This window comes from Typha latifolia, chromosome 7 (assembly GCF_019914945.1).
Source record: "Typha latifolia isolate L0001 chromosome 7, TyphaL0001v2, whole genome shotgun sequence".
NCBI lineage: Eukaryota > Viridiplantae > Streptophyta > Magnoliopsida > Poales > Typhaceae > Typha > Typha latifolia.
In genome coordinates this window covers 1776792-1804256 of record NC_133092.1, presented here as the reverse complement: position 1 = coordinate 1804256, position 27465 = coordinate 1776792, and the positions used below count along the sequence as shown (strand labels likewise).

General features: G+C 36.5%; 7 protein-coding genes and 1 pseudogene across 11 annotated transcripts; 6 read left to right on the top strand and 2 right to left on the bottom strand.

Annotated features, from left to right (window-relative positions):
- On the top strand, positions 1–2586 carry LOC140792568 (protein transport protein SEC13 homolog A-like; annotated as a pseudogene).
- Positions 2587–5245: 2659 nt separating this feature from the next.
- On the top strand, positions 5246–9366 carry LOC140792567 (uncharacterized). Its single transcript, XM_073143640.1, has 7 exons — positions 5246–5352; positions 6611–6710; positions 6879–7218; positions 7296–7382; positions 7456–7584; positions 8515–8696; positions 8849–9366. The coding sequence occupies exons 2-7, from the start codon at positions 6642–6644 to the stop codon at positions 9026–9028; spliced, it is 987 nt and encodes a 328-aa protein (XP_072999741.1). The 5' UTR covers positions 5246–5352; positions 6611–6641; the 3' UTR covers positions 9029–9366.
- Positions 9367–10999: 1633 nt separating this feature from the next.
- On the top strand, positions 11000–12296 carry LOC140792133 (fruit bromelain-like). The gene is made up of 2 exons (XM_073142974.1): positions 11000–11560; positions 11635–12296. The coding sequence occupies exons 1-2, from the start codon at positions 11227–11229 to the stop codon at positions 12294–12296; spliced, it is 996 nt and encodes a 331-aa protein (XP_072999075.1). The 5' UTR covers positions 11000–11226.
- A 1775-nt stretch (positions 12297–14071) lies between these two features.
- Positions 14072–15423, top strand: LOC140792132 (senescence-specific cysteine protease SAG12-like). The gene is made up of 2 exons (XM_073142973.1): positions 14072–14492; positions 14840–15423. The coding sequence occupies exons 1-2, from the start codon at positions 14072–14074 to the stop codon at positions 15421–15423; spliced, it is 1005 nt and encodes a 334-aa protein (XP_072999074.1).
- Positions 15424–18586: 3163 nt separating this feature from the next.
- On the top strand, positions 18587–19918 carry LOC140792131 (fruit bromelain-like). The gene is made up of 2 exons (XM_073142971.1): positions 18587–19004; positions 19332–19918. The coding sequence occupies exons 1-2, from the start codon at positions 18587–18589 to the stop codon at positions 19916–19918; spliced, it is 1005 nt and encodes a 334-aa protein (XP_072999072.1).
- A 364-nt stretch (positions 19919–20282) lies between these two features.
- Positions 20283–22131, bottom strand: LOC140792509 (protein trichome birefringence-like 31). Of its 3 annotated transcripts, none has more exons than XM_073143555.1 (5): positions 21606–22131; positions 21360–21531; positions 21033–21232; positions 20805–20948; positions 20283–20696 (listed from the first exon to the last, which is right to left on the bottom strand). In XM_073143555.1, exons 1-5 carry the CDS (start codon positions 21971–21973, stop codon positions 20348–20350), a joined length of 1233 nt encoding a protein of 410 aa, XP_072999656.1. In that variant the 5' UTR covers positions 21974–22131; the 3' UTR covers positions 20283–20347. The 3 variants fall into 3 exon arrangements, with proteins under 3 accessions (XP_072999656.1, XP_072999657.1, XP_072999658.1); XM_073143556.1 differs by having other exon boundaries at positions 20283–20693; XM_073143557.1 differs by having other exon boundaries at positions 20805–20900; positions 21606–22038.
- Positions 22132–22672: 541 nt separating this feature from the next.
- Positions 22673–24474, top strand: LOC140791814 (protein trichome birefringence-like 39). 2 transcript variants are annotated; one of them, XM_073142474.1, is made up of 5 exons: positions 22673–23163; positions 23238–23412; positions 23503–23678; positions 23761–23919; positions 24180–24474. In XM_073142474.1, the coding sequence occupies exons 1-5, from the start codon at positions 22868–22870 to the stop codon at positions 24472–24474; spliced, it is 1101 nt and encodes a 366-aa protein (XP_072998575.1). In that variant the 5' UTR covers positions 22673–22867. The 2 variants fall into 2 exon arrangements, with proteins under 2 accessions (XP_072998575.1, XP_072998574.1); XM_073142473.1 differs by having other exon boundaries at positions 24174–24474.
- On the bottom strand, positions 24321–26413 carry LOC140791815 (GDSL esterase/lipase At5g45910-like). 2 transcript variants are annotated; one of them, XM_073142476.1, is made up of 6 exons: positions 26039–26413; positions 25738–25953; positions 25509–25657; positions 25150–25426; positions 24575–24798; positions 24321–24476 (listed from the first exon to the last, which is right to left on the bottom strand). In XM_073142476.1, the coding sequence occupies exons 1-5, from the start codon at positions 26271–26273 to the stop codon at positions 24584–24586; spliced, it is 1092 nt and encodes a 363-aa protein (XP_072998577.1). In that variant the 5' UTR covers positions 26274–26413; the 3' UTR covers positions 24321–24476; positions 24575–24583. The 2 variants fall into 2 exon arrangements, with proteins under 2 accessions (XP_072998577.1, XP_072998576.1); XM_073142475.1 differs by having other exon boundaries at positions 24321–24798.
- Between the last annotated feature and the right edge of the window lie 1052 nt (positions 26414–27465).

The window sequence follows — 27465 nt, the reverse complement described above, 5'->3', positions numbered from 1 at the left end:
GGTAAAAGAAATTCTTCTCCGCTTCAAATCTCTCCATATTTCTTAATTGGTCATGATATCTCCGCCGTGCTCCGTTATCCAGATCTTGGTTTTCTGATCACCTTTCTTCTTCTCCCTGTATGCGGATTCCAGTCCATATCTTCTTTTTAGGTTTTTAAATTTGTATGTAGAATTCTAACTATGTTCGATTGAGCTCCACCATGACCACTTCTTGGTCGGAGCGATTGTAAATTTGTGTTAAGTTTAATCTTAGTTTAGTATCTATAGCTTAGTGTAAATGATTGCATGACACTGTCTTCTACCTCTGTTGGGTTTTTTGTTTGTCAAAATTTTGAAGCATCTTGAGGTATTGATTAAAATTATTTTATCGATAAAATTTAGTATAATTGTTCAAGAAATTGGGTAAGAGAAAAGAGGTGGAATAGAAATTTTGAAGAAATGGTAAGCGTTGTTTGGTTCCAGAGAGGGACCAAAGACCCTTTTTTAAGTTGAATCCTGATCACTATGCTATTAAGTAGAGAAGTAACATTATACTTAAAAGGCTCCATTGTAACTAAACAGTCCAATTACCTGCAATGCTTACTATATTCTTGCACCAAATGCACTCTATGTTGATGGTACCATTGTTCTTTGTTCCTGTGTTAATTATTTTTCAATCATCTATTGGTATAGTTAATGTGAGGTGAGGAGCTCAAGAGATCTGTTCCTTTGCAATTGTTTGAGATACGGTTTTAGTTTCTTTCTTTTCTACCTGCGGATAGAGAATGCACTTCCTTTTGCCGATAGACATTAGAATACTTGCTTGGGCTTTCTGAAGGCAAGAAGTTCTGTGATCTACAAGAAGGGGCAATCTTTTATTCTATTAGGAACCAGCTATCTTGTTGAGATACTCGATCATTGCATTACTAGATTGTGACTGTTTCTTGACTTGCTTAGTTTGCTTGCTTTTTTGCTCTTAGCTAGCTGTTGTAATTTTGGCTACTGTGTTTGTCACTGATATTCCTCGTAACAGCTTATAGCATTGCACCCGAAATGTTACTTAGGTATTTAAACTTGTGGTTACTCAGTTGGACAATTCTTTCCACAATAAGTTCTTTCATAATATGTAACTATGGGTACAAGCTGCTGTGTCTTGCCCTGCATGTTAAGATGCCTCTGATTTTGTTTGTTTGTTTTTTTTAAGATTATCTTGTTTAATCTTTCAGTTTATTCAACTATTGCTTTGGAATGACAAGGAATTTCTGCTTCACGGTGGGAATTTTTTTACCACTGAAAACTGGACTAAGAAAGAAAGATAACATGGAAAAGCTGCATTCAAGGAAGTTAAAATGCTAGGAGTATCAAATGATATAGCTATTAATGAAGTAATGTGAATTTAAGGAATGCCTTAAATTTAGCACCTTTTATGTATTTCAAAGTGTATAAACTCCATATACTGTCATTTTTAAGTAGGTCTATTACTGCAGCAGATTTGGCTTCAGCTATCCTCTGAACTGATGCCCTTTTATATTATGATGCAGATAAGTAGGTGCCAACAACAGCAATACACTGCATAGGTAAAATGCTTCCCCAGAAAATAGAGTCAGGCCATCAGGATGTTGTCCATGATGTGTCCATGGATTACTATGGGACACGGTTGGCAACAGCATCCTCTGATAACACTATCAAGATTATAGGCATCAGTGACTCCTCACATCAGCAGCTTGCCACCTTGAGCGGGCGGGCACTAGGGCCCAGTTTGGCAGGTTGTATGGGCCCATCCCAAATTTGGCCCTATGCTTGCCTCTTGTAGCTATGATGGTCGCATGGTCATATGGAAGGAAGGGAGCAAGCCTGATGAGTGGGTTCAAGCTCACATTTTTACGGAGCACAAATCTTCTGTCAACTCCATTGCCTGGGCACCTCATGAGATCGGCCTATGCTTGGCATGTGGGTCTTCTGATGGAAACATTTCAGTTCTCACTGCTCAATCTGTGGAGGCTGGGATACCACGCGAATTGATCAGGCACATCCAGTTGGAGTGACCTCAGTCTCATGGGCTCCTTCTATGGCCCCTGGCACCCTTGTTGGTGCAGGACGGTTTCATTATGTCCAGAAGCTCTCATCTGGTGGTTGTGACAACACTGTTAAAGTGTGGAAGCTCTACAACGGAAGCTGGAAGATGGATTGCTTTCCTGCTCTTCAGATGCATACTGTATGGGTGCGAGATGTAGCTTGGGCACCAAACTTAGGACTTCCTATGTCTATTATTGCTAGTGCCTCTCAGGATGGAACAGTGATTATCTAGACGGTGGCAAAAGAAGGTGATCAGTGGTAAGGTAGGGTTCTCAGTGATTTCAGAATTCCTGTGTGGAGAGTGTCATGGTCTTTGACAGGTAATATACCGGCGGTGGCTGATAAAAATAATAATGTGACATTGTGGAAAGAGACAAATTTTGACAAGAAATAGAAATAGATGCACCAGCTTAAATGATTCATAGTACTTGATTTTTGTCTGATGAAGGTGAGATCGAAATCTTCGCCCTTGTTAGGTTTTTATTTGTTGGCAATTGTGTACAAAATATTCTAAGTATATTTTTTCATGTATATGAGCTTTACACAAGTCTAGAATATCTCTGGTTTGAAGAATTGCAAGATTATTGGAGAAAAGCCGTCGAGTTCACACCGCGTTCACAAACGCGTTCGAACGCGAAATCTGCGTTCACATAGACAGAGAGCCGCGTTCACAAACGCGTTCGAACGCGGTGCGTTCACAAACGAGTTCGAACGCGAAATCTGCGTTCACACAGACAGAGAGCCGCGTTCACAAATGTGTTCGAACGCGGGTACTGCGTTCACACAGACCGAGAGCTGCGTTCACAAACGCGTTCGAACGCAACCTGAAGAATTCAAGCTGTCGCGTTCGAACGCACTCGAGCCCGTTCGAACGCACCAACAACGTTTAAGAATATTGGAAGATCATGAGTGCGGATAAGATTTGGATTTGGCTCTATCTTGTACTTTCATGAGTAAGGATAAGATTTGGATTTGGCTATATCTTGAAGATCATGAGTGCGGATAAGATTTGGATTTGGCTCTATCTTGTACTTTCATGAGTACGGATAAGATTTGGATTTGGCTCTATCTTGGAGATCATATATAAGGATTATGAAACCCTATCTCTAGGGTGGTTGAAGAAGCATTATTGAAGGAGACTTCTTGAGGCTACATCGGTTCTTCAACTAATATGGTTTCACTCATCTACAAAAGTTAATCTTTCGTCTTAAGGGCTATCTAGATGAAAGATCAATCTCGAGGGTTACTGAGATTGGACTTCAATCACGAGAAGCGATGAATCATGGGTTCTAGCGAGCAAGACTGAGAGGAACAAAGTCGTTTGGATCGACGAGTTGTTTTGAGAGTCAGTCTTGTAACTGCTACTATTCTAGTGATTGGTTTTGATCCGAGTTTGAATCCGTGGTTTTTTCCCGTTTAGGTTTTTCCACGTTAAAATCTTGGCGTTCATCTCTGCTTTCGTTCTTAATATTTCTACGGACTTTTTGAAGTGACAAATTTGAAGCATCACTGATGGCCTGAAAGTTCTCTAGTTGTGTGATACTCTGTCACAGAAGTGGTACTTACACACAAAGTATATGATTGTGTTGGAAGGGTAGGTGATCAAATACTCTATTCATGTTCCAATTCCTTTCTCTGCCACTTTGACCCCATGTATTTAATTTGTTATTCTATCTTATAACAGGCACTTTATTGCTGCAGATAATTAATTAAAGCTAGAGAGTTAAACACAGCTTTTCGATTAAAAAAAAAAGTGACTTGCTTGAGTTCTAACTCACAATTGCTTGCCCACAAACCCACTGTTCTCGTTTCATGGCTGCTAAGATATTTTAATTCAGTTGGCCTTTCTTTTCTTCATAAAGGAAAAAAGGAGGAGAAAGAAAAGATTGGCTCTCTTTTCCCCAACGCAATATCTTCGGCCTAAAAGGCTTGCTGCACTATCCATACAACTTAAATTTATCTTATGGTCCACTCATGGAGGTTTATGGAATCAGATGATGCAAAGTGATGTTAACCAAAACCTACCCATTCCCAAAAGGCGTAATTTAAGAGATTCATGCCAAGGGGGGGCACATTCTTCTAATTTAGATCTTTATTTTTTTTCTTTCATTTCTTTGAAGTTCCTATTGCTCTCTAGATAATAATATCAATTGTCGTCGAATCAATTATTTTAATGAGCTATTTAAAGCTTTAACATTAGAATACTTCTTTCCCCTTCTTATTATGCATAAACCCTAAAAAAGGCTAAACCCTGGTCAGATTCCTCACGGAAGCTATTGAAGAGGACGTCTAGGTTCAATTAGATTAGTAACGTAATTAATTAATTATGCATCATGGAATTAGAGAGTTTCTTTCGTCTTATTAGTAAGCTCAGTACTACTCCACCACGTGACTCAACGACGAAGAATAATAAGTGGGCCCCACATTCTCCCCAATTTCCAAGTTCCACGTCTGAGGTTTCTTTCCTTTCTTCTTGACTCTGCCCTTTGCCCTTCAAAAATCTCTTATTTACTTTTCTTTTTTACGATTAATACGTTTTAATGTATAACTTAAAATCTATTTGGTGATTGGAGCTTAAGGATATTTTATCTTGTTACCAACTTACCATTGAGTGAAAGAACTGATAAGATATTATAACAATTGGGGAATCAATATCTATGATTCTGTGGGACCAATTTTGTTACTTACAGAGTAATTGAAATTTTTATTTGTATGTTAACTCTTTTGTCTTTAGATCATATATCATTGTTAATTATTATTATTATGCCCCAAAAAACTAAACTAGATATGATTGATTATTTTCTCCTCCAGAATAGGTCATTAAGAGGTAAAGGGTCATAATAAAAAAAGTTTTAAGTTTTATAAATATTAATTCCCTTATTATTGCCAGAATAAAAATAATTATTATACCCGCACTCTATCTTTTAGATTTATCCACTATTTGTACATAACAATGTTTATTACGCTATTATCATGTCCTATTAAATGAAGTAAAGTTTATATTTTTATTAGCTCTGAAGGGCATTTATGTGAAAACAACTATAGGTTTTAAGAATTATACAAATAAGTAGAAACTTTTGATGGGTATGTATATGTAAATAGGAGATTTTAGAAGGATGTAAATGTAAAAAGAGACCTTTATTTGTTCGTTTACCTCAGATTGTTAGCTTGGGTCTTATTCTTAGTCTTAGTGGAGTTCGACGAGTCCTTTGGGTACGTCTCCTCTGTCCTTGTGGAATTATTTTTTGATCTCTCCTGCAAAGTCTTTGACGAGCTTTCCTTTGCTTTTGTTACTGGGTACATCACATGCTTCCTATTCTCTAGTTTTTTCACCTCCCTTTAAGACTTTCTTACTTTTCTACCTTGTAATCGGTAGCTTTTTGTAGAGATGAAGTGGGTTTTCGGAGTTGTGATATTTGATTTCTCTGGTATGGATATTAATCTCTCAAAAAGTAGGCATCTCTTTGTTCGGATTATATAGATGTATGATATCGTAAGGAGAGAGGCGAAGACGTAGATGATCTTAAGTACTAATCAGAAATGATCGGATGAGCAAAACCCACAAAGGAAATTTCAGGAGATGCTTAATTGTGTTACTATTTCGTCCAATTGCTGTAAAGCTGTGTCTTTTTAGAATGCTTAATTGTGTCTTTTTAGAATGTGTTAATTGTGTTAAATAATTGTATCGTTGATAGTTCACTTTTGTAGGAATGTGTTCGTGTTCACTGTTTCCTTCCTCTCTTGTTAAATTCTGTACTAGGAATATATTTTAGGTTTTCATTTGCAGGTTCGGAGTTGTTGGGTGTTTCAGACATCCCTGCAGATTTCTTTCTCTCTCTCTCTCTTTTTCTTTTTTTATTATTCTTTTAACTCTTGTTTCAAATCCTATCATGCCCATCAAAATGTCTTCGGCGGAAGAATGAGAAAGAGTTAGAATATAGAATATAAAATATAAAAATTATCGTTATCTAGCAACTTAAATTTTTTTAGAGTAGTTGGTGTGTTAACATGATTCTCGAAATTCATAAAGTCTTTGCTTTTTCATATTTATAATGTGAACCTTTGTTGATATATCAAGAATTCCCAATAGCACGAAGCAGAGAAAAAAATCATGTGTTCTATTTGTGATTAGAGATGATACTATACATGGTTGCTTGTCCAAGAGTTTAGTTTGCCTCTCAGTTATGATTTCTCAATATTTGCTTAAGAACCTTGTATCATTTTTCTTACTGCATTTTGCCATTTTCTGATTATTATCTACTTCATATATTTGTCAAAGCAGACAGCAAGTGAAACTAACCAGATTGCTATGATATTGATTTAAATTATTATTTTTTAAGTCTTAAACACTTCGAAAGATGCATGGGGATGACTTTGAGATTTTATTAGAAGATGTTTATTCACTGTTAAAAAAAATTACTGCTTTCCCTCACTTAGCATGTTTATCTCTGTATGTTCCTTATCTTGAATTTAACATTAAGCTAGTTATAAAATACTGTTCACGGGATATAAGACTTGGGATTTTGACCTAGGATATTAATACATTGAATCACAGTGGATCCTCTTTCTTTCTTGGAAGATTTGACATGGGATTTACATTTGAAGAATTGGGGAACATGTGGGGAAAAGTGTGTTCAGTTGATGAAGTTGTTCAGGTATGTATTACTTGTCATAAACATCATGAAAGTTGTCTTCCAAAGACTTTCTTTTGGAATTGCAGATGGCATTCTAAGCACTTTAACCTCTTTTAAGGTTTTAGACACTGTTTGTTTGATGACATGTCCTCTTTTACATTTCTAAGGAACTCCTTTTATCTTGGATAGATCCCTAGCAAATGTTTCGATGATCTTGGTGAAAATATGAGAAACCTTCTTGATGAGATTGCAGCTGAATGGTTTGGCACTCCTACCAGTGCTAATGGAGTGCTGGTTGATGATTTATCATTGGACGAATCTGTTGCCGACTTCTGTGAAATATCTGAGGATGGTTTTGATGAGAATATCCATAATGAAACTTTGCTAACTTGCATTGGAATGGAGTCAACTGCTTGTCCTTTGGAAGAGTTGATTCCATTCACGTCCCCCAGTGTAGCCCAAGATGATTTGGATCTTAGGAGCATTTTTTCTGACCACTCAAAAATATCAGTTTCAACCACAGATCCAGGTTATAATTTCTAGGATGAATCAGATTTTGATGATGCTTGAAATTACAATTTCGCTACTCACTTTTTCTTTGTTTAGGAAACGAAGTCCTATCTGGGATCCACCAAAATAAACTGATTGTTGAGTTGAAGTCATTGGAGTGTACCTCCCCAAATAACACATATGGTATGGATTGTGCTCTCAAGATTTTGTGCTATTCAACATATATTTAAGCTTCTTGTTGCTATTTCATTTATAGGCCTCATTAATTTAATGTCAGAAACCTCTACACCTCAAGAGTCGGTGTCTCATATGAAGTCCAGGGATGAAGATGAGGAGCAAACTAAACCCTGCAATTTAGAGTTCCTCGTGCAACCACAACAACTTGGTTTGTACTTCATTTAAATATTTTTCTTTCGTTTGCTTCAAAAGGTTTTGCATATATTAGTTCATTAATTTCCTTTGAATTTCTTTTCCTTTTTTTAGCTTCCATCTAACTGGGAATGCTCCATAGAGGATTTAATCCCTAGATTTGAAACTTTTGAGTCTAAATCTGAGATAGAAGTTAGAACGAGTACAACGGATTTCATTTAACTTCATAAGCGGTGTTCTTTCTTTCATAGTTCTATCAATTACATGTCATTATAATTCTTTCTCGAGAAATATTTTCTTCATTCATTCAGGAGCATGTCTTACATTCTCCTTTAGAATGATAGATTTTTTTTCTTCAGAAAGGTTTAGTACTTCATTAGTTCTGGAAACTACAAACAGGCATAGCCTGTTGGTTGGCTCCCATCTTCTAGTAAGAGATTCAGCGTGCAAATCATGTGAAGGTTTATGAGTTTAGCAATATAATAACTCTCTCTCTCTCTCTCTCTCTCTCTCTCTGACACACAGGATAGATGATCTGGATTTCTTACATATTTAATTTTCTGCACTAGCTTCATATCATTGTTGAGCAGCTCATGTGGTTAACCTTCCTTCCCTGGTCTACCACAACTAATCTTTCAATTTTAGGATTCTAGGGTTTTGCAGTTTATTGCAGCAAACATCAGTAGGTTGCTAATCTCCACATTTTCAGACATCTTCTTGAAGTAATTATCAACCTTTTCTCAATTAATCAAGCGAGTTTTCTTCGTTTTGCTTTTTATTTTATAACTTGATTATCTGATCAGCTAGTGATGTTTGAAATATATAAGAAGAATTGAATTAATTTGTGCAAGTGTATGTACCAAGGAATATTTTTATTCATTGATTTATCAAAGTTATACCTTTTGTACTTTCTAAATTCCTAATAAGCACAGTCTCACTAATGCAGCTTTTCCTGAAATCTCATATAACTTCATGAGAGACAACATGTTTAATAGCATTGATAAGATCAATTTGAAAACAGAAATCAAAGGAGAATTTGGGGATCTAGATCAGGGTTGTTGGGATGATGATGAAGATTATGATCTTGCCTTGGCTTCATATCATGAATGCAAGAAGAGGCCGTATAAGGTAATAATCCTAGACCTTTGGAAACTATTTTTAAAATGTATGTCCATTCTTATTTTCAGAAACCTATTTTTATGATGTTGAACTTTCCTTGAACAGTTGAACTGCACGTAAAATTTTCCACTTGAGTTGTCAACTGATATCACTTCTTACAGATAAAACTACAGTCTTCCTTTCTCTCAAAATTAATACGTCGGAAGGAGAATGAGCGTGCTCATGATGTGTATCATGGTATTCATATGGGAACACAAGAGTTACAAGAAATAACCCCTTCATCACCTTCCAAGATAACGGTTTCGCATGATTCCTTGGAGTCAGATTGGGAGCTGTTGTAAATTGTCGACACGTCCTATGTGAATAACTTTTCCTGCCAACTAAGCTCTGTTGTTGCCGATCCCCAAAGAGGAGTAATGGTGATGCTCCAATTTGGCCATGTGGTGCAATCTATGAAATAACAGGCCACAGCGCCTTCTATCACTCAATCCGTCTGCTGAGAAATTAACTACATAGCGTGATGATGAAAGATCTATTAGTGTTCTACTATATTATGATTATGCATCATATCAAGTATTTAGCTGAAGTTTTTGTTAGGTTTATGTTTCTTGCCAATGGTTTTTCTTGCTTGAAAGTGAATTCTGATTTTAGTCTATGTGTATGGCTTTTCTTAGTTTCATTGCTTGTGAAGCCTGCTCATGCATTTCGTACCTCTGTTCCTTTGATTGTTCAGTTCCCTGTACGCCTGTACGTATTCTTTTTCCAATTTTTGTTGCAAATTCTACCTCCGCCATTTGTGGTTAACTCGTACATGTTTTTTTTTTCCTTATTATCCCCAATCTTACCGTGATATTTCTCAACAGTATTAATGTTTTCTCTTATGTGTGCATACTTTTGTGCTTCCCAGAGCTTTATGTGTTTCACTGCAAGTATTCAGTCTTTTACAGAGTGATTGCTATTGTGCTGTGTACTAAATATATCGCTTGATCAGCGTGAGTAGAAAGAGATCGAGTTCACCAAATACATTGTCTACATAAGTACCTAAATCTTTCCAAGTACTGCTGTGGGTTTTGTTTTACTGAGGCATAAGAGAGTTCGAGTCATACGTGTTAAGGTCTAGATTTTGAAATAAAGAGTTAAGCCGTATACCTTTTTAAAACTTTATTGTGATTTTACTTGTGTTAATTAACGTTCTATTAAGGTTTGAGGAAGGCACTTAGCATTCTTCCATTTGTTTTTTTGTATTTGAAGCCCTTTAAACTCTCTTTTTAGGGAAAGCCTTGTGTAGTGAAATTCATTAGCATCCACGCTATCACAATAAGAGTGATGATTCTTTGACACAAGTTGCACATTTAGATATAATAAATTGAATACTAATTAAAATAATACATCAAGATCAAGCATCAAAAATATTGCAAAGAGCATCAGCTTGTAATTCTGTAGCGATCTAACAATCCAACGAAAAGTAGACCAAAAAAACACAGACAAGATACACCCAACCCTACCACCACCAGCTCGCTAGAGAGGGCCTTCCTTAGGAACAAGTTCCAAAGGATTATACAAGCTTAATTATACTCCCGTTGCTTTAATTGTACGCTCTTTTGACAAAGTTTCTATATTTATTTTTAATATCATTAGCGTGTTAAATTAAGTCATTATCACAGATTTCAATTTTTTAGGGTAGTTTAGCAAATTTGGTTAGTGTGGGCTGGGTTATACTGTGTCTCAAAGATGTTTTGACCATAATTACAGTAGGTGTTACAAACACACACACAAAAAAAAAAGAGGTGTTATTAGTTTTATTTTTTTTTCTTCCACAAAGTTATACTCCTTGTATTTTTGTTAGTTTTCCTCTTAATATCTTTTTTTTTCTTTCAAAAAATAGATTAAATATCTTTGATAAGTACAAAAATTCTGCGGCTTCCAAATAATATTTGACCACTATTGTGTCTTCGGCTTAATTACTGAGGTTAGAAAATTTCGTAGAAGTAATCTAGAGGCTATCTGCCACGTATAATATCATCTCCAACCGTATAAACGATTTTTTTAAGAATGTCAAATATCGATTATAAGTGTTAAGTATTTTATCATACGCTGTACTACCGGTAGAACAAACAGGCCGGTGTCATCGTTTAATTAACATAGAAATCAACTTCTCAACTCTACTAAATTATGAGTATTTTTATTTGTATCTACATGTTATACCCACTTGCACACCACGAAATTGATCGTTGGGAAGCAAGATGAATGAATCCTTACATCACGAACCAAATCTATGTGCTATATATATATATCCAACAATATAAACTCTTGCGTTAGTAGCAGCTAGAAACCTCTTTATAAATACGAGTAGAAGCTTTATTAGTTTAAAGTTTCAAGAAAGATATAACTTCTCATCCAAGTTGCAGGCTGCTTACAGAGGAGCATCCATCAATCAATCCTGGATTCTTCATTCCATTTGTTAACTCTTATATTCGTACTTATTCATGGGCTGTGCTCTCGCCCGGTGGCCTCCGATGGCAATACGGACGATAAGACGATGGCGAGGTGGTACGAGGAATGGATGATTAAATATGGTCGAGCGTACTTGAACGATGAGGAGAAGCTGCACCGTTTTGAGATATTTAAGAACAACGCAAAGTACATAGAAGCGTCAAATAATATATCAGGGAGGAGCTACACCCTCGGTTTAAACCAATTTGCCGACCTGACAAAAGAGGAGTTCAAGGCCACTTACCTTAAACTCGTGCGGCCAAACATAACGGAGTCGCCATTGCCATTCAAATACTCGAGCTCTTCGGTACCGCCTCCTAACAGTATTGATTGGAGAGTTAAAGGTGCAGTCACTCAAATTAAGAACCAAGGGGTATGCGGTAAGTGAATTTAATCTGGGACTCTGTTTGAAGCTCAATTAATCTTAGGATTGATGCAATTTAATGGAACGCAGGGTCTTGTTGGGCCTTCTCCGCGGTAGCCGCAATAGAAGGGATATTCCAAATAAAGAATGGAACTCTGCTGTCTTTATCCGAACAGGAGCTAATTGACTGCGTCACCGAGGCGCAAGGATGCGATGGTGGGCACTTCGGCCATGCCTTTGAATTTGTCGTCGAGAATGGAGGCATTACAACCGAGAATAATTACCCGTACATGGGGTTTCAAGGCGTTTGCCGGAGTAGCAGGCTAAAGGATCACGAAGCAATTATATCAAGCTACGACCCAGTGCCGAGAAACGACGAAGCATCGCTGACGCAGGCCGTCGCAAACCAGCCGGTGTCGGTCGGCATCGACGCCAGGAATCTCCAGTTCTACAGCAGTGGCATCTACGATGGCCCTTGCGGGACGAACATCGACCACGCGGTCACCGTTGTGGGTTACGGGCCGGACTATTGGATAGTGAAGAACTCATGGGGAACGTCATGGGGAGAAGAAGGATACATACTGATGCAGAAGGGCGTCGTGGATCCTCGTGGGATTTGTGCCATTGCAATGGAAGCATATTACCCAAGCATCGCTGATCCGGAGAAGAAGCCCAACCGTGGCTCTTCCACAACAACTACTACTTATCACACAGCTTTTTGGATCGCAATGCAAGTGTTTGCTCTGTTATAGAGCGATTGCTATGTAATATATCAATTGATCACCGTGGGGAGTTGACGTTTGAAGCTAGTGTGGGGGTGTTTGAGGAATTTAAGAGTTCGTCAAATATACTGACTGTGAGTTGTGTTTACGACGTAGTTTAAGATCTTAGACAAAATTTTGTTCATTAGACCTATTGTATTTCTATAAAATCGCATGGGTTTACTTTAAGTTAGTAGGTTTTTAAATAGAAATCTTTAAAATGTATGGATTAATTTTTTTTTTTTCAGATAAAACAAGTTATTACAATTGCATCCAAAGGAATAGTAATAGTGATTAATGCACATAGCAAGGTAATTATTTTTATATCTTCTTTACATATTAAATATATTTTTTATTTATTTATATAAAAAAATAAATAAATCTTTATTTTGTTGGCAGCACTATAGTACTATAGTAAAAAAAAAAAAATAGCAAGAGGTTTAATGAGCATGAAAATCTTCAATAAAAGCAAAATCCCATGCCCAATAGGGTTAGAGTCTTTTTATAAAATAAAGGCCCGAAATGCATAAACTTGTATAGCAATACCACATGACAGATTAAATAAAAAATAATAGACAATTAAAAAAATTAAAAAAAAAAAGCTAACAGGATGATAGTCACAACAATAGCGGCCACAAAGAGGCACATAGCAACTTTTGATTCATCATCTTTTTTTGGAAGAAAAAATAAAATAAAATGGCTTAGATAATTTTGCTCTTTTAATAAAAAAAATCTTAGCTCCATATAGGCTATTTGAAGAATGAGTAAGCAATAAGTAAGCAGAGGAGGAAAACAACAGACAAATTTATCTTGAATCAAAAGTGAATAACACCCAAAAATTTATCGTGAATATATTGAAATGTTCAATATATTTGAATTTGAATATTTTGGTTTTGGAAGATGAAGTTGAGTTTAGACCTTATGAATCGGGTCTAGGTTTTAAAACGAATAATCTTCGTTATATTTTTAAATTTTAATAAGTCATTTTCGTGCTTGGATAGTTTGTTACGACCTTCTAATTCGTTTTAAAACACATTTAAACATAAACAATTAAATGTGACTCAGCCCGTATATACGTACTTGGACCTAATCTTGCCTCATTTACTTCCTCTCCATCCATGTACGTGCTCCGTGTTACTTCTCTTGTTCTTAATTAATTCTTATCTCCGAACGTTCTACAGCAATACAGCATAGAAGGCATTCCCTTACTTTGCACGCATTAATTATCTGTTTCCTAATTATTATTTTATTAACTATCCGTCCATTGATCTAAAACTTGACACCATAACTACTCATAGATTTTTACGTACTCCTTCAAAATAATTTCTTTATGCTTCCCTGGATCCCATTAAGGTGTTGTTTTCTAAGGTCTAATGTGTAAAATTTTGTAATCAACTCATAGAGAACAGGTCCGATATATTTTATAAAAAAAAAACTACGTAGAGAGCAAACTAATACAGGGAGATATATGGATTTGGATTAGAAGACATTATTACTTTAGACATGCAAGCATAACTACGTAATTGCAATCTCAACTGCGACCCAGCTGCATCGAAGACTAATAGAAGGTCTATTGCAATTAAGTACAATTTAAACAGACCACGGATTAATCTTTTTAGACTTGGCACTCGTACAAATCCAGTGTAGAGTTCTCATTATCAAACTCTATATAAACCCATCCAATTTCACAACCTCCAGATCACCAACAAAACATCTTCCAGTCTTAATTAATTAGTTCTCTCCCAGGGAAGAAGAATCCATAATTAATGGCTTGTTCGTTCCATTTCTTAGCTCTTTTCCTACTTGTTTGCGCATCGTTCGCAAGTCAAGTAGCCTCTGACACCTCCGACGATGCCATGAAAGCGAAGCATGAGCAATGGATGGCAGAATATAAGCGAGTCTACGTGAATGCGGAGGAGAAGCAGCTTCGATTTGAAGTGTTTAAGAGAAATGTGAGGTACATAGAAGGTTCAAACAATAAACCGACGCAAAGCTACAAACTCAACGTAAACCAGTTTGCCGATCTCACCAACGAGGAGTTCATGGCGACTCACGGCGGACTTAAAATGACGACAAATACTACAACATCATCGACGCCATTTATGTACGAGAATTTGAAGTGGCCTCGTTGGGTTGATTGGAGGCAAAGGGGTGCAGTGACTGACGTTAAGAACCAAGGAAATTGTGGTACGTAAGCATGCAAATAATTTAATTGAGATGATCTATAGTGATTTCTTTAGCTAGTTAATTATATCTTGACCTCCTTAATTATAGCTTTGTATCACTATTTAAATGTATCATTAATCCCTCATTTATTAATATGTTATTAGGAAATTCTGATAAAAATAATCTTAAAAATTTAACCAAGTTAATACATGCATGGACAAAAATGTCTCCTTCTTCCTTTCATATCTTTCCCACAAAGATACAGATTAAGAAAACCATGCATCCACTAATATCTGCTTCCATATGTAACTCATGCTAATGCGATCCAAATTCTTTCTTTTTTTTGTTTTAAAAAAATATATGTATAGGTTCTTGTTGGGCATTCTCTGCGGTAGCAGCGATTGAAGGAATAAATAAAATCAAGAGGGGCCCCCTGATAAGTTTATCAGAGCAGGAGCTAGTGGATTGTGATTTCCTTGACTATGGATGTAATGGTGGGTGGATGAACAACGCGTTCAACTTTCTCATGCAAAACGGAGGCATCGATACTGGATCAGACTATCCTTATCAAGGACATCAAGGCACTTGCGACATCAGGAAGTTATTTAATCGCGTTGTACGCATTCGAGGTTATAAGAATGTGCCTAAGAACAATGAAATGGCGTTAATGAAGGCCGTTGCAGGGCAACCAATTTCAGTAGCAATCGATGCTAGTAGTTATGATTTCCAATTCTACCACTCCGGCGTGTTTACAGGCTATTGTGGGACTAGTCTGAATCATGCTGTTACAGTTGTTGGTTATAACAAAGACAGGGGTTCTAATTACTGGATAGTGAAGAACTCCTGGGGCACAGGATGGGGCGAGAATGGATATATACGGATGCAGAAGGACATACGGAAACCAGAAGGATTATGTGGTATTGCTATGGCTGCCTCTTTTCCTACAGTGTGAGGAAAAACAAAAAAGAAGTATATATGCCTACTTTTCTTGTATCTCACACCTTGTGTGCCGTCCTTGTGTTTTGTTTTGTTTTTGTTTTCTAATTCTCAAGTGTGGTATGTTGGAAAATGTATTGCTTAAGATGTGGTCTGGGGAGTTGATCGAGAGCCAGGAGAAATAAATGGTGTGAGGATGCATGGAAGATCGAGTTGCGAAATGTACTATGTGTGAAATGGTTTGAAATAAAAACTTATATATTTATGAATATGAAGGTATATCAATTTTTTTTTTTTTTTGTTTCAATAATATAATGTCTTCCTTCATTTAGTTAGACCTAAATTGAGAACAGAAGAAGAAGGTGGTTACAAAGAAATTAGCCAACAAATCCTTTTACTTTACAAAATTGATTTCTCGTATTGTATAAGAGTTGTTGGGTTTAAACCGCAACGACATCGGTGTAATTGAGACATATTATGTTCCTATTTCTCTTTTAGAAAAATAACAACACTATATAAGAGGGAGAATTTAAATGTAGTGACACGATTAAAGACTTACTAATAGGATTTGCTTAGTAAGCTTACTTTGAGGCCGAACCAAGTCATTAGAACACAACATTATTTTCGTACATAGGGATGATGATTCGGCTCAAGGCTAACTTGCCCAAGAAACTCGAATATCTTGACTTACTATTTTATAAATATTTACTATTTAATCCCTATATTTTTTATTTTAATATCTCAAAAATATTTTGAATTACTTTTAACCTGATAGAGCTGATGAAAAAGTAATATTTCGTTACTTTAAAGTTAAAAAAAAAACTAAATATCTTTCATTTTGACCCAAAAATCTAATTTTTATTTTATTTTTAACTTAACCTTAAAAAACTTTCCCGAGGGTATTGAGATTATTTTTACATCTATAATTAATTTAACTCATTTATATAATAAATTTTATTAAAAAATGAATTCATGACATTTTTAGATATTAAAAGTAAAATACAAGATCGGATGATAAATATCTATACGATATAGTGCGAATGATAATAAAAATAAAATATCTTGTGTTTCTAGTAAATCTACTAATATTTTAATTTTTTTAAAATATCTTTCCTCTCTTTTCTTCTCTCCTTATATGTATATAATTTCAACTCAACCAAACCTAACTTGTCATATGGTTTGAACCTAAAACAAAGGTGATCGTCAGGCCGGGCTAATCGACTTAAGTATTTGTTCGTAGCCTAACCAACTAATTAGTTTGGTTGGCCCAAGTTTGGGCAGGGGTAAAATATTATAATCCGTTATTGTCCACTGAATCGTAAGATATTGGGTTTGGGCTAAGTATAATGGGACATGTTAATAAATAATATCATATTGTAATGGGTCAAATGTAACGAGCCTCCTATAAATATACTTTAGTTATTTTATATAGACATAATTATATAGTGGCATCTAATAAACCAAATATATATTATGGGACTAAAAACCATATATAGTAATAGGCATGCATAATGGATCGGGACTGGAGCGGGTGTAGTGAGTCGAAACTCAAGCAAGCATAGCGAGTTGGGCTGGGCGGCAAAGGCCTAGCTCATGCCGCCCTTTACCATTTCAAGCTCAAGTCGGGTCCAAACTTGGTTTGAGACAAGCTTAGCTTAATTAAAATGGTTTATCAGGCGACACAAGTTACTACAATTTATATGTTTTTAAGATTATAAATAAAAATTTTCAAGCTATAAATAGATTCTTTTGTGTTATAAATGAGTTGTCATGTCATAAATAAATTACGATTGATGGGTCGAGTCATAAACGGGTTAAACAGTTTGATATGCTAAACATGTATACGACCTGTTTAATAATTGGATTAAACGAGTCGAACCATTTATGATTCGAACTCAATTAAACTAAACTCAAATCCGTTTAAAAATCAGGTAATATATCGAATCCAATATTTGCCACCCCTAATCTTGAGTATTCATCAACTAAGGGATGAATCGTCCAATCACCTTGATCAGTTACAACCTTCATAAGAGTAGCGGAATTAGAGAAAATCCATGCCTTTCCATTGCCCAGAAACTTGATTCAAATCGGCCCGGCCCAGTAGAAGCTGACCCATACTGTTCTGACTACCCAACTGCCTGGCACGATTGACCAGCCTCAACACCGGACCTAACTTAAATTCACTAATATATATATATATATCTTGTCTTTTATATTTTCCGTTCCATTTTCCTTCTTTTTTATTTATTTTCCTTTTCTTTCTTGTTTTTATTTTTTCTTCCAAACCGTATGTACAGCCGTATGCCAAAGAATTGTGTGTACTTCTATGTTATCCAACTTATTTGACAATTAGTAACTCTTCTTCTTAATTACCAAGATTAGACGACTTCCAAGGTCTGGTTGTGAAACTCTGTAATCAATTACTTAGAGAAAAGGTCCTATATATTTTTCAAAAACTACGTGTATATATATATATATATATTGACAAAATAAAATCTGCAATTTATCCACTAATTAATTTGTATATTAATTATACATCAATCGATTATAAAACTTGACACCATACTACTAATAGATTTTTCTAAACTCCTTGAAAATGATTTCTATATGCTTCCTTGGATCCCATATGGTGTTGTTTTCTAATGCTTTGTAATCAACTACCTAGAGATTAGATCCTATATAGTCATATATATATATATATATATACACACATAAGAAATTTGGACGGCCATGATTGATCTAGCAAGAATGAGCATTTGTATATTTGCCGGCTTACTTGCCACCTTCGAATAAATAAACGAGCTGGACTTGATTGTAAGGGTAAGTAATACAGGGATTTATTTGGAGTCGGATTAGAAGACATTGATACATTATATGTACAAGCATAACTACGTAATCCCAATCTCAACTGCAAGCCAGCTGCATCAAAGACTATTAGAATCGAAGGTGTATTACAATAAAATAATAATCAAGTTTACAGGTGTAATACACTCTGAAAATACAACGATAACTTGTTCTGGAAGATTAATACCCGCTGAAATCCATTGCAGTAGTCTCACTATAAACTTCTATATAAACCCATTCAATCTTACAAATCACATATCACCAACAAAAACATCTTCTAGTCTTAACTAGTACTGCTAGCTCTCTCAAAGAAAAGAGAATTGAGAATTAATTCCATGGCTTCTTTGTTCCATTTCTTAGCTATTTTCCTACTTATTTGCGCTTCATTCGCAAGCCAAGTAGTCTCTGACACCCCCGACGATGCCATGAAAGCAAAGCACGAGCAATGGATGGCAGAATATAAGCGAGTCTACGTGAATGCTGAGGAGAAGGAGCGTCGATTTGAAGTGTTTAAGAGAAATTTGAAGTACATAGAAACTTCAAATAATAAACCAAGGCAAAGCTACACTCTCACTGTAAACCAGTTCGCCGATCTCACCAACGAGGAGTTCATGGCGACTCACGGCGGGCTTAAGATCACAAATACTACAACACCATCGACGCCATTTATGCACGAGAATTTAACGTGGCCTCGTTGGGTGGATTGGAGGCAAAGGGGTGCAGTAACGGACGTTAAGAACCAAGGAAATTGTGGTAATTAAGCAAATATTTATCTCTCTAGCTAACAATATTGTGCATTTGTAGTACTATATATATAGTCAACCTTATTCGACTTTATCAAGAATTAGTTGTGATGGTTAGCATATCAATTATTTTCTTGTAACATGAAATAGTTAGAAGAAGAGTACATTAATAGTCTTTGTTATATCACTCACTCACAGTATAAAATAGCCCTGCTGTCAAACTATACACTTAAATGTAATTGCCTATCTTTATACTGATCTTTTTTTTACCTATCTTTATATCGAAACAAATTAAAAGAATCATGCATCAACTGATACTTGCTTATATACTATGCAGGATCATGTTGGGCATTCTCTGCGGTAGCAGCAATTGAAGGAATATTTAAAATTAAGAGGGGTCGCCTGATAAGTCTATCAGAGCAAGAACTAGTGGACTGTGATTTCCTTGATTATGGATGTAATGGTGGGTGGCCGGACAATGCATTCAACTTTGTCATGCAAAACAGAGGCATCGATACTGAATCAGACTATACTTACCAAGGATATCAAGGCACTTGCAACATCAGGAAGTTATTTAATCGTGTTGCATATATCAGAGGTTATCAAGGTGTGCCCCAAAATAATGAAAGGGCACTAATGATAGCTGTTGCAAGGCAACCAGTATCAGTCGCGATCGATGCTAGTGGTTATGATTTCCAATTCTACCGCTCCGGTGTGTTTAAAGGCTACTGCGGGACTAGCCTGAACCATGCCGTCACAGTTGTTGGTTATGGCATTAACAAGAGGAGAACTAAGTATTGGATAGTGAAGAACTCATGGGGCACAGGATGGGGCAATAATGGATACATACTGATGAAGAAGGATATAGGTGCACCAGAAGGATTATGTGGTATTGCTATGGCCGCTTCTTTTCCTACCCTGTGAGAGAAAAAGAAACATATGGCAACTTTTCTCATATCTCACATCTCGTACGTCTGCCTCCGTTTCTTTCTTTTTCCTTTCTCAAATGTGTTTGTTTAGAAATTGTATTGCATAAGATGTAATCTGGCGAGTTGAGAGCCGGGAGAAATAAATGGTGTGAGGGGGGGAGAGTTGGGAAATGTAATGTGTCTGAAATGGTTTGAAAATATTAATATCATTATGAATATGATGGTGTATCATTTTATTTTGTTTCATGGATGATAAACTTGATATAGCAGTGATATAATTCCCACTTTCATTTAGTTAGCCGTAAATTGAGAAAAAGAAAATTGGTCACAAGAAATTACCCAACAAATCAGTCACTGTGTTTGCACTTAAACAAAAAAAATTAAAAGATATGCCAGTTGCCACATAAATGAATACTTTCAGCCACTAACTTAAATTTCTGTATAGTAAATAAGCATACAATAACTCATTCCATGTATCTGGAACACCAGGTAGGCACCAATGGATGCAATCTCCATAAAGAACGGGCTCAGACTTCTGCTTGCTAGTCAACAGTTTACCTCTACGTTCTGTGTAAATAGAAGTGTGCCCATCTTTACGGAACTCCGATAGTTGCGTTATGTTCAGGAGAGTAACATTAACTTGCATATTTAGTATTGTTTCTTTAACAATATCCATCATCTCGTGACTGGATCCTGCTCCCCAGAATGGTCCTTGGATTGGGTACGACTCATTGAAGCAGTTTCCTTTGCTTCCATATCTCCATTCCGAGCTCCTTCATAGAATATATATTACCACTTAGAGTATGTAAATGTAGGGTGAATAGTGAATACTGAGAATTATGAGAGATTATACATAAATATATATATGTATATATATATACCATAGATGAGTTGGGGATAAGCTCATAAAGAAGGCCTTTTGCTTATGAGGATTCATGGTGGAGTCGATCCACTGAGCCCATGCACGAAGAGCCAACCTATATGCCGTAGGAACATCGTACTCATGAATGCCAACTGACCCAATTCTGCTTTAAATTAAGTTTGATAAGTTGTTCGAATAGTATATAATATTTATATAGCTAGTGAGATGACAAAGAGGCACTACTAACGTTGCATTAATGAGAGGCTTATTCATCCACCAAATATAACTATCGAACACCATGACATCAACTCCCTCCCAATTATGGCTGTGTTTTGCGATGGAATCCAACCTGACCATCCTCTTCTGGACCCTATGTTTCGTTGCATGATCTGCATTTGACTCCACGAGAAACGGAGCCCAGTAGAACTCTATCGATGCATTGAATTCCTAATCATAACAAGTATATATGCGAAGTTAAAATTTAAAAAAAAATAATAATAATACTAATAATAATTTAAAGCCTGGGAGGAAAATGTCGGGTTTTATTTTAAAAGTTTCCTTCATGAATTTGTACCTCTGCTACAAAGATTTTTCTCGGAGGGTCTTTGTGCAAGAACTTTTTGTTATCCGCAACACCAGATTGGATGAGGCACACCATTGACTCCCACTGGGTCCTCTGGATTGAATCCCCGATGAACATTAGCCTTTTGTTCCGTAGAATCGTAAGCAACTTCACTGCATCAAATCTTAACAAAATAAAAGTAATTAATGATAAACTTACCTAGAAGTCTAGAATAGCATTACAATTAAATGTAGTTACCTCGGTAGCTCACAGGAATTGGGTTTCCACCTCCACTTCTGATAGAGAGAATCTGGGCGTCCATTTCTCCTACAAGTTACTTGCCTGGTCAAGTAAGGGCAACTGTCTTCAGTGTAAAGAGGGCGAGGATTATTCTTATCCAACACCCAATTCCCCTCAAATAAGTTGCAACCATGAACAGAAACATTGGTGAATTCTTCAAAAGTTTCTCCTGTGGAAGATGAGATTGGTAGAAATAGTCTATAAAGGACATGACACCAGCTGCAGGATGTCTCTATGGCTATTCTTGTGACCCCTATCACAATAAGAGAAGCCAAAATGAAGGGGAAGAGAGTAAGTAGATGGCGATCAATGGCCGATGGCTTCATTGGAGATCAGGAAGAAGGAATTCTATAAAAACTGGTAGCTTTCTTTAATTGCTATCAGTGGTTGTGTACTGTGGAATGGATGCTTGCATTTGAAGTGTCTAGCTAACAAGCACTGATGCAATTGCAACCACCTTGTGACTTTTATTAGTTGTTGGAGTATCTAACTTTTGAACCAAGGAAGAGATATATAATTATGCCAAATTAACTTGTTGGAAGGTTGCATCCATATGAAAGGACATAAATTTCCTTGCGGATGATAGTTGGAGGCTTGGAATATATAAGTTGGTCAAAGCTTACTATCATAGCTCAACGGTTGAATCCTATAATCTTATAACAATGATCATAAATTTAATTCCCTTATTGATGATCTATAAAAGATAGCGCGGATTATTTTGTTTCTGGATTGGGCTCCGATATTGGGCTTGAATCAACTGATAGGATCCTCTGCAGCCCGGGCTGCAGAAATTTCTAGCAGAAATGGTGATTTGCAATCCGTGGTTTTGGAGTATCAAGTGAGGCAGTGACTGCCTGCCAAGTATTAGGATCTTTTTTTTTTTTTTTTAATTTCTCCCACTAAATTATGTGCTTATTACGGTTAAGTATTTTACTTTACCCCCTAAATTTCTAAATAATATACCAAAAGACATTAAATTCCTTGGCACGCTTATATACTTACCGCTTATTCAGGTTTTCTTCTTCCTCTTCGGTTTGGAGAGAATCCATACCATATCTTTCCAGATTCCAAGTATTTCTGCTACATTTATTCCGAGACCAAATGACTTGGATTCTCTCCAGATTTATACGGTCAGCGCCTTCATTGCCTAATATTTTTTTACTATATCAAAATTTTCTACTTTTCTACCTTCTTTCTATACCCTATTTCTCCAGATTTATATGGTAAGAATTCGCCTCTCTTCTCCACCGTTCCTCCCTCTGTTTCTCATCACCATGAGATCCAAGAGCACTAGAACTTTAGCTCATCTTCTTCTCTTCACTCTAATTAATTTTTCAGAGGCCTTCTCCGAGTCTGACCCGTTTCATGGGAGTTGGGTCTACGACGAGTCATATCCACTCTACGACTCGGCCAAATGCCCATTTCTTGACCCAGGATTCGATTGCCTTAAGTACGGTAGATCCGATAAACTCTATCTCAAGTATAGATGGAAGCCTGATGCATTCGAATTACCAAGGTCGGTTGTTATAACAATGGCCTAATCTTTGTTTTATATCTAGTTTAGTGCCACTAATCCGGATTAGTGAATAGATTTGACGGTGTGGAGTTCCTCAAGAGATGGAAGGGGAAGAGGATTATGTTTGTAGGTGACTCGTTGAGCTTGAACCAGCATGACTCATTTCTTTGCCTGCTTCATTCCACCATGCCCGATTCAAAGATAAGCTCATCGCAGACCGAGGAAGTCGCCAGAATCACCAAATTTGAGGTTAAATGTGTCGTATTAAGATAAATTTCTCTAATTTTTATTCTTAGAAATAAACCAAGTTTAGATTATTGATTAATTAAGATATTGCAGGAGTACAACGTGACTATAATGTACTACCTCTCGTATTACCTAGTGGACATCGTTCGCAAGCCAATTGGTCGTGTACTCAAACTCGATTCAATCCAAGGTGGGCACGTATGGACTCGGTCAGATGTGCTCGTATTCAACTCATGGAATTGGTGGCTTCGCGATGGACCAGCCCAACCGTGAGTACTCTCCGCTAAGAGTTTGCAAAAGGTTTCATTAATTTTTCTTAATTAACTAATCGAATTGGTGTGGTAATTATAGATGGGATTACATGCAATACGGCAATACGACACTTAAAGACATGGATCGTACGGTGGCTTTCACAAAAGGATTGCAAACTTGGGCCAAATGGGTTGATGCAAGTGTGAATGCAAATACTACCAAAATTTTCTACCAAGGAATTGCCCCCAACCATTACAAGTAAGTCCCCTCATTAATGGTAACTTAAACTATTGGATTTTTTTTTTTTTTGGCATATATTTTCCTCTGAAGTGAAGTCTCTTATTTTGGGCAATTGTCTTTCCAAAATTTCATATACGAAAAGATATAAATATTTTTTAATCGAAAAATGAATGCATGCAAATAGGAATAAAAGTATTTACTTGCTAAATTATTTTATCTTACAATTTATAGTTTTATGCTTTCTTCTTCTTTTTTTTGTAATTTTTTTTAAGGTGCAGTGGACAAGAATGGGGTGGGACAAGTGAAGAGAGTTGTTTAGGGCAAACAAAACCATTGAACACATCAATATACCCTGCAGACCCACCTCCACAGCTAGCCATTGTGAAGGATGTAATAAGAAAGATATCAAAGCCAGTGTATTTACTTGATATAACCTTACTCTCTCAATTAAGAATAGATGCTCATCCTTCAAAGTACAGCGGAATCGGCTACCAGAATGACTGCACGCATTGGTGCATTGCTGGATTACCTGACACCTGGAACACTCTGTTCTACTCTGCATTAGTACAGTGACACTGATGAAAAGAAGAGTTATTAGACATTACATGGTGTAATAATCTTCTTTCACTTTTTTCACCCATGTAACTGTTAGATTGAAAGTAATTTAACTCACAAATTAAAACTAGGACATGAGCGAGGGGCTCGTGTAGGGGCCTTTGAGAAGATTAATTGCAATAGAATGGTAGGCTGCTTCAGTTAAGTGTATGCCATCCCAGTCCACATAAGAGGAAGGATTTGAGCAAACGTTTGAGCCATTGTGGCCACACATGGCACTGGGATTGAAATTATAAGGGCCTCCACCACCGCAACATGTTGTTAGAGCACCATGGGTGAATCCTGGGTACAAATTAGAAGTAAACATTTGTTAAGTGAATTAGTCTAGTGGTCCATTATACTAAATAACGCTTTATTACATTTTAATTTCAGTAGCTATCGGTTTAATATTTACAAGGTACAGCCATTAATAAAAGTAGTGTGATAAATGCACGGTGGTTGATAGAGATGAAGTCATGCACTATGACATGATGCGTGGTAGTTTTTTTTCTTTTCCTTTTTCTTTTAAGAGCTAAGGTTTCTCGTGAGTCCATTGAAGAGTGGTGAAATCTAATCATGGATATATGATTTACCCAGCTCTTTACTATCTAGAATTAGCGAATGAATTCAAAGAGGAAAAAAATAAAAACTTACCGAAGTGTTTTGGAGCATGCACAAATGGAATTGCAGCTCCGTAGAAATCAGCATAAATAATCCTTGTTCTTGGGTACTTTCTCTGAAGCCTTCTTAGTCCCTGGCGAAGGACTGCATTGTGGAACTTTGCAAAATTATTGAGCCTCTTTAGGCATCCATTTCGTCGATCGTAGTCCTTTTTATTACTACTACTGAAGGCGGTGAGGTACGCCGGCGAGCAACCTACTGGTAGATTTCCCGGCACCATCAGATGCATAGCACCATTATTGATCAATCTCTGGATAAATGACGAGTGAGTAATGGAAATTTGCAATTAAATATTTGTAATTATAGTTGACGACATTGTGATATATGCATACTTCAGTGGAATTGACAATGGCTTCAACTACTTTTGGAACGTGGGACTTCATTTCCTCTAAGGTCTTGCCCACAAAGAAACCATAGTTGTAGTCATTTCCTCCAATCTCTCCAACTAGAAATAAAGACTTACTGAAGTAGCGACTGCAGTCTACATGGACTAAAGTTAGGAGAAATTTGATCATGCAAAAGAGACTTATTTGTGTAGCCATATAGGAGTTATAAGATAACCTTGAGTTGAGTTGCAAAGAGAAGGCTTCAACTCCTCAAACCACCCTAGTTGGGTGCTCAAGCTCAGATTACTCCAAAGAAATCTCGCTAACCCAATCTCTTGGAAGAAGTCAGAATCTAATGCCGTCGCCCCAGCGACAGCAAAATTTGCACCTTGGCGAAAGCTTTCTCCATGAGCTAAGTATGGTGGTAGCATTGGGAGCCCAAATGCCTCAGCTGCATGGAAAGAATATAGCTTATTAATAACAAAACTGCTTAAGATTTATAAGGTGGAGTAGAACAATGTACAATTTAGTCTTACCAATGAAGTCTATGATCAAGCGTCCATCAGAACAACGACCAGTTGGGTGACCAAAATAGGTCATCCCGTAAGGGAAACGAGCAATGGAAGAGAAGGAGATGGACCCAATTGAGAGTAGGTTACCTGTATCTGCTAAAGAATCTCCAAAGCTAAATATTGAGGTGTAGTTTTGGAGAGTAGATTGGCAAAGTTGCAAGGAGGAGAAGACTAAGAAGATGAGAGCGGAGAGCTTCATTGGAGTAGTTTGAGAAAGCAGAGGGAAGAAATGCTAAGGGGTAAACAGGTTCTCTTTATCAACAACTAGGCCCTCTTTTTCCTTCACTCTTCTTTACATTTTTACTCTCCCCAACTGTCAGTAATTAATATTTTCTGTGCAAGTATGATGTTGTTAGGTGCCAATAAATACAAGCTTGCAATATTTGGTGACTGTTGGCAAACAATAATTGAAAATTTCTCATTGGGGTTTTTTATATTGAAGGGTTTGCAGAGGAGTGTTTTATTCATCAAAGATAATTTAAAGCTAATACAACTGTGGATCAGTCTAGTTCATATATAATAAACTCAGAAAGGCAATTTAGATAAATTATAAGCACCCGTGTTGTTGCTGGCGAAATTTCCTCCTTGGACTTTTATAATCTTCAACAATACAAAGTGATATAGGGACTTAATTTTTAGAAAATGACTATGGAGGTCAGAGATTTGGTTTAAGCTGCTATAGAAATATCTCCACAATAAGATTTATTACACCTCTTAAGGGAAGTAATTAATGATCATTAACTCTAATGAACTGCCAAGTGCTCCAACTACATGAAATTAATGTAATCAAGGACTTATCAGACTTAATTTAAAAGTCGACCTAGAACAAATTAAAACCTGCACTTGCAATACTAAGCTTCTTAAAATAACACTAAAACCTAGAGGAAGATTGAATGGGAAACTCACCAAAGTGCATCCAATAGGTAATTTCCATGTTCCAATATATTTGATGCCCCTAGTTTGATTAGCCTCTAATAACTATCAGATACCAGATTAGATAATCCGTTGACTTAAAAAGTCTAAGTTGTTAAGTAATAAGCTTTGATAGTCCAAAAGATGGCCTTAATAATTTTGTTAGGCACATAGGATTTCACTTCCTCCAAACTCTTTCCAGAAGTTGTAATAATTTCCACCGAACTATCCAACTATAAAGAAAGACAGTCTTGAAATAGTCTTTGCACTCTGCATTCATATAGTTTTTGTTACAGTATTACTAACAAGTTGAAATAGTTGTGTTGCAAATTGAAGGCCTCAACTTCTGGAATTATCCAAGTTGTATACTCGGGACAATTAATTGGAGGAAGGTCTGTGATATTGATCTAGTCCTGTGGCACCCACGGCCACAAAGTTTGCTTGATTGAAGCATGACAAAAAGAAAAGGAGGAAGAAGG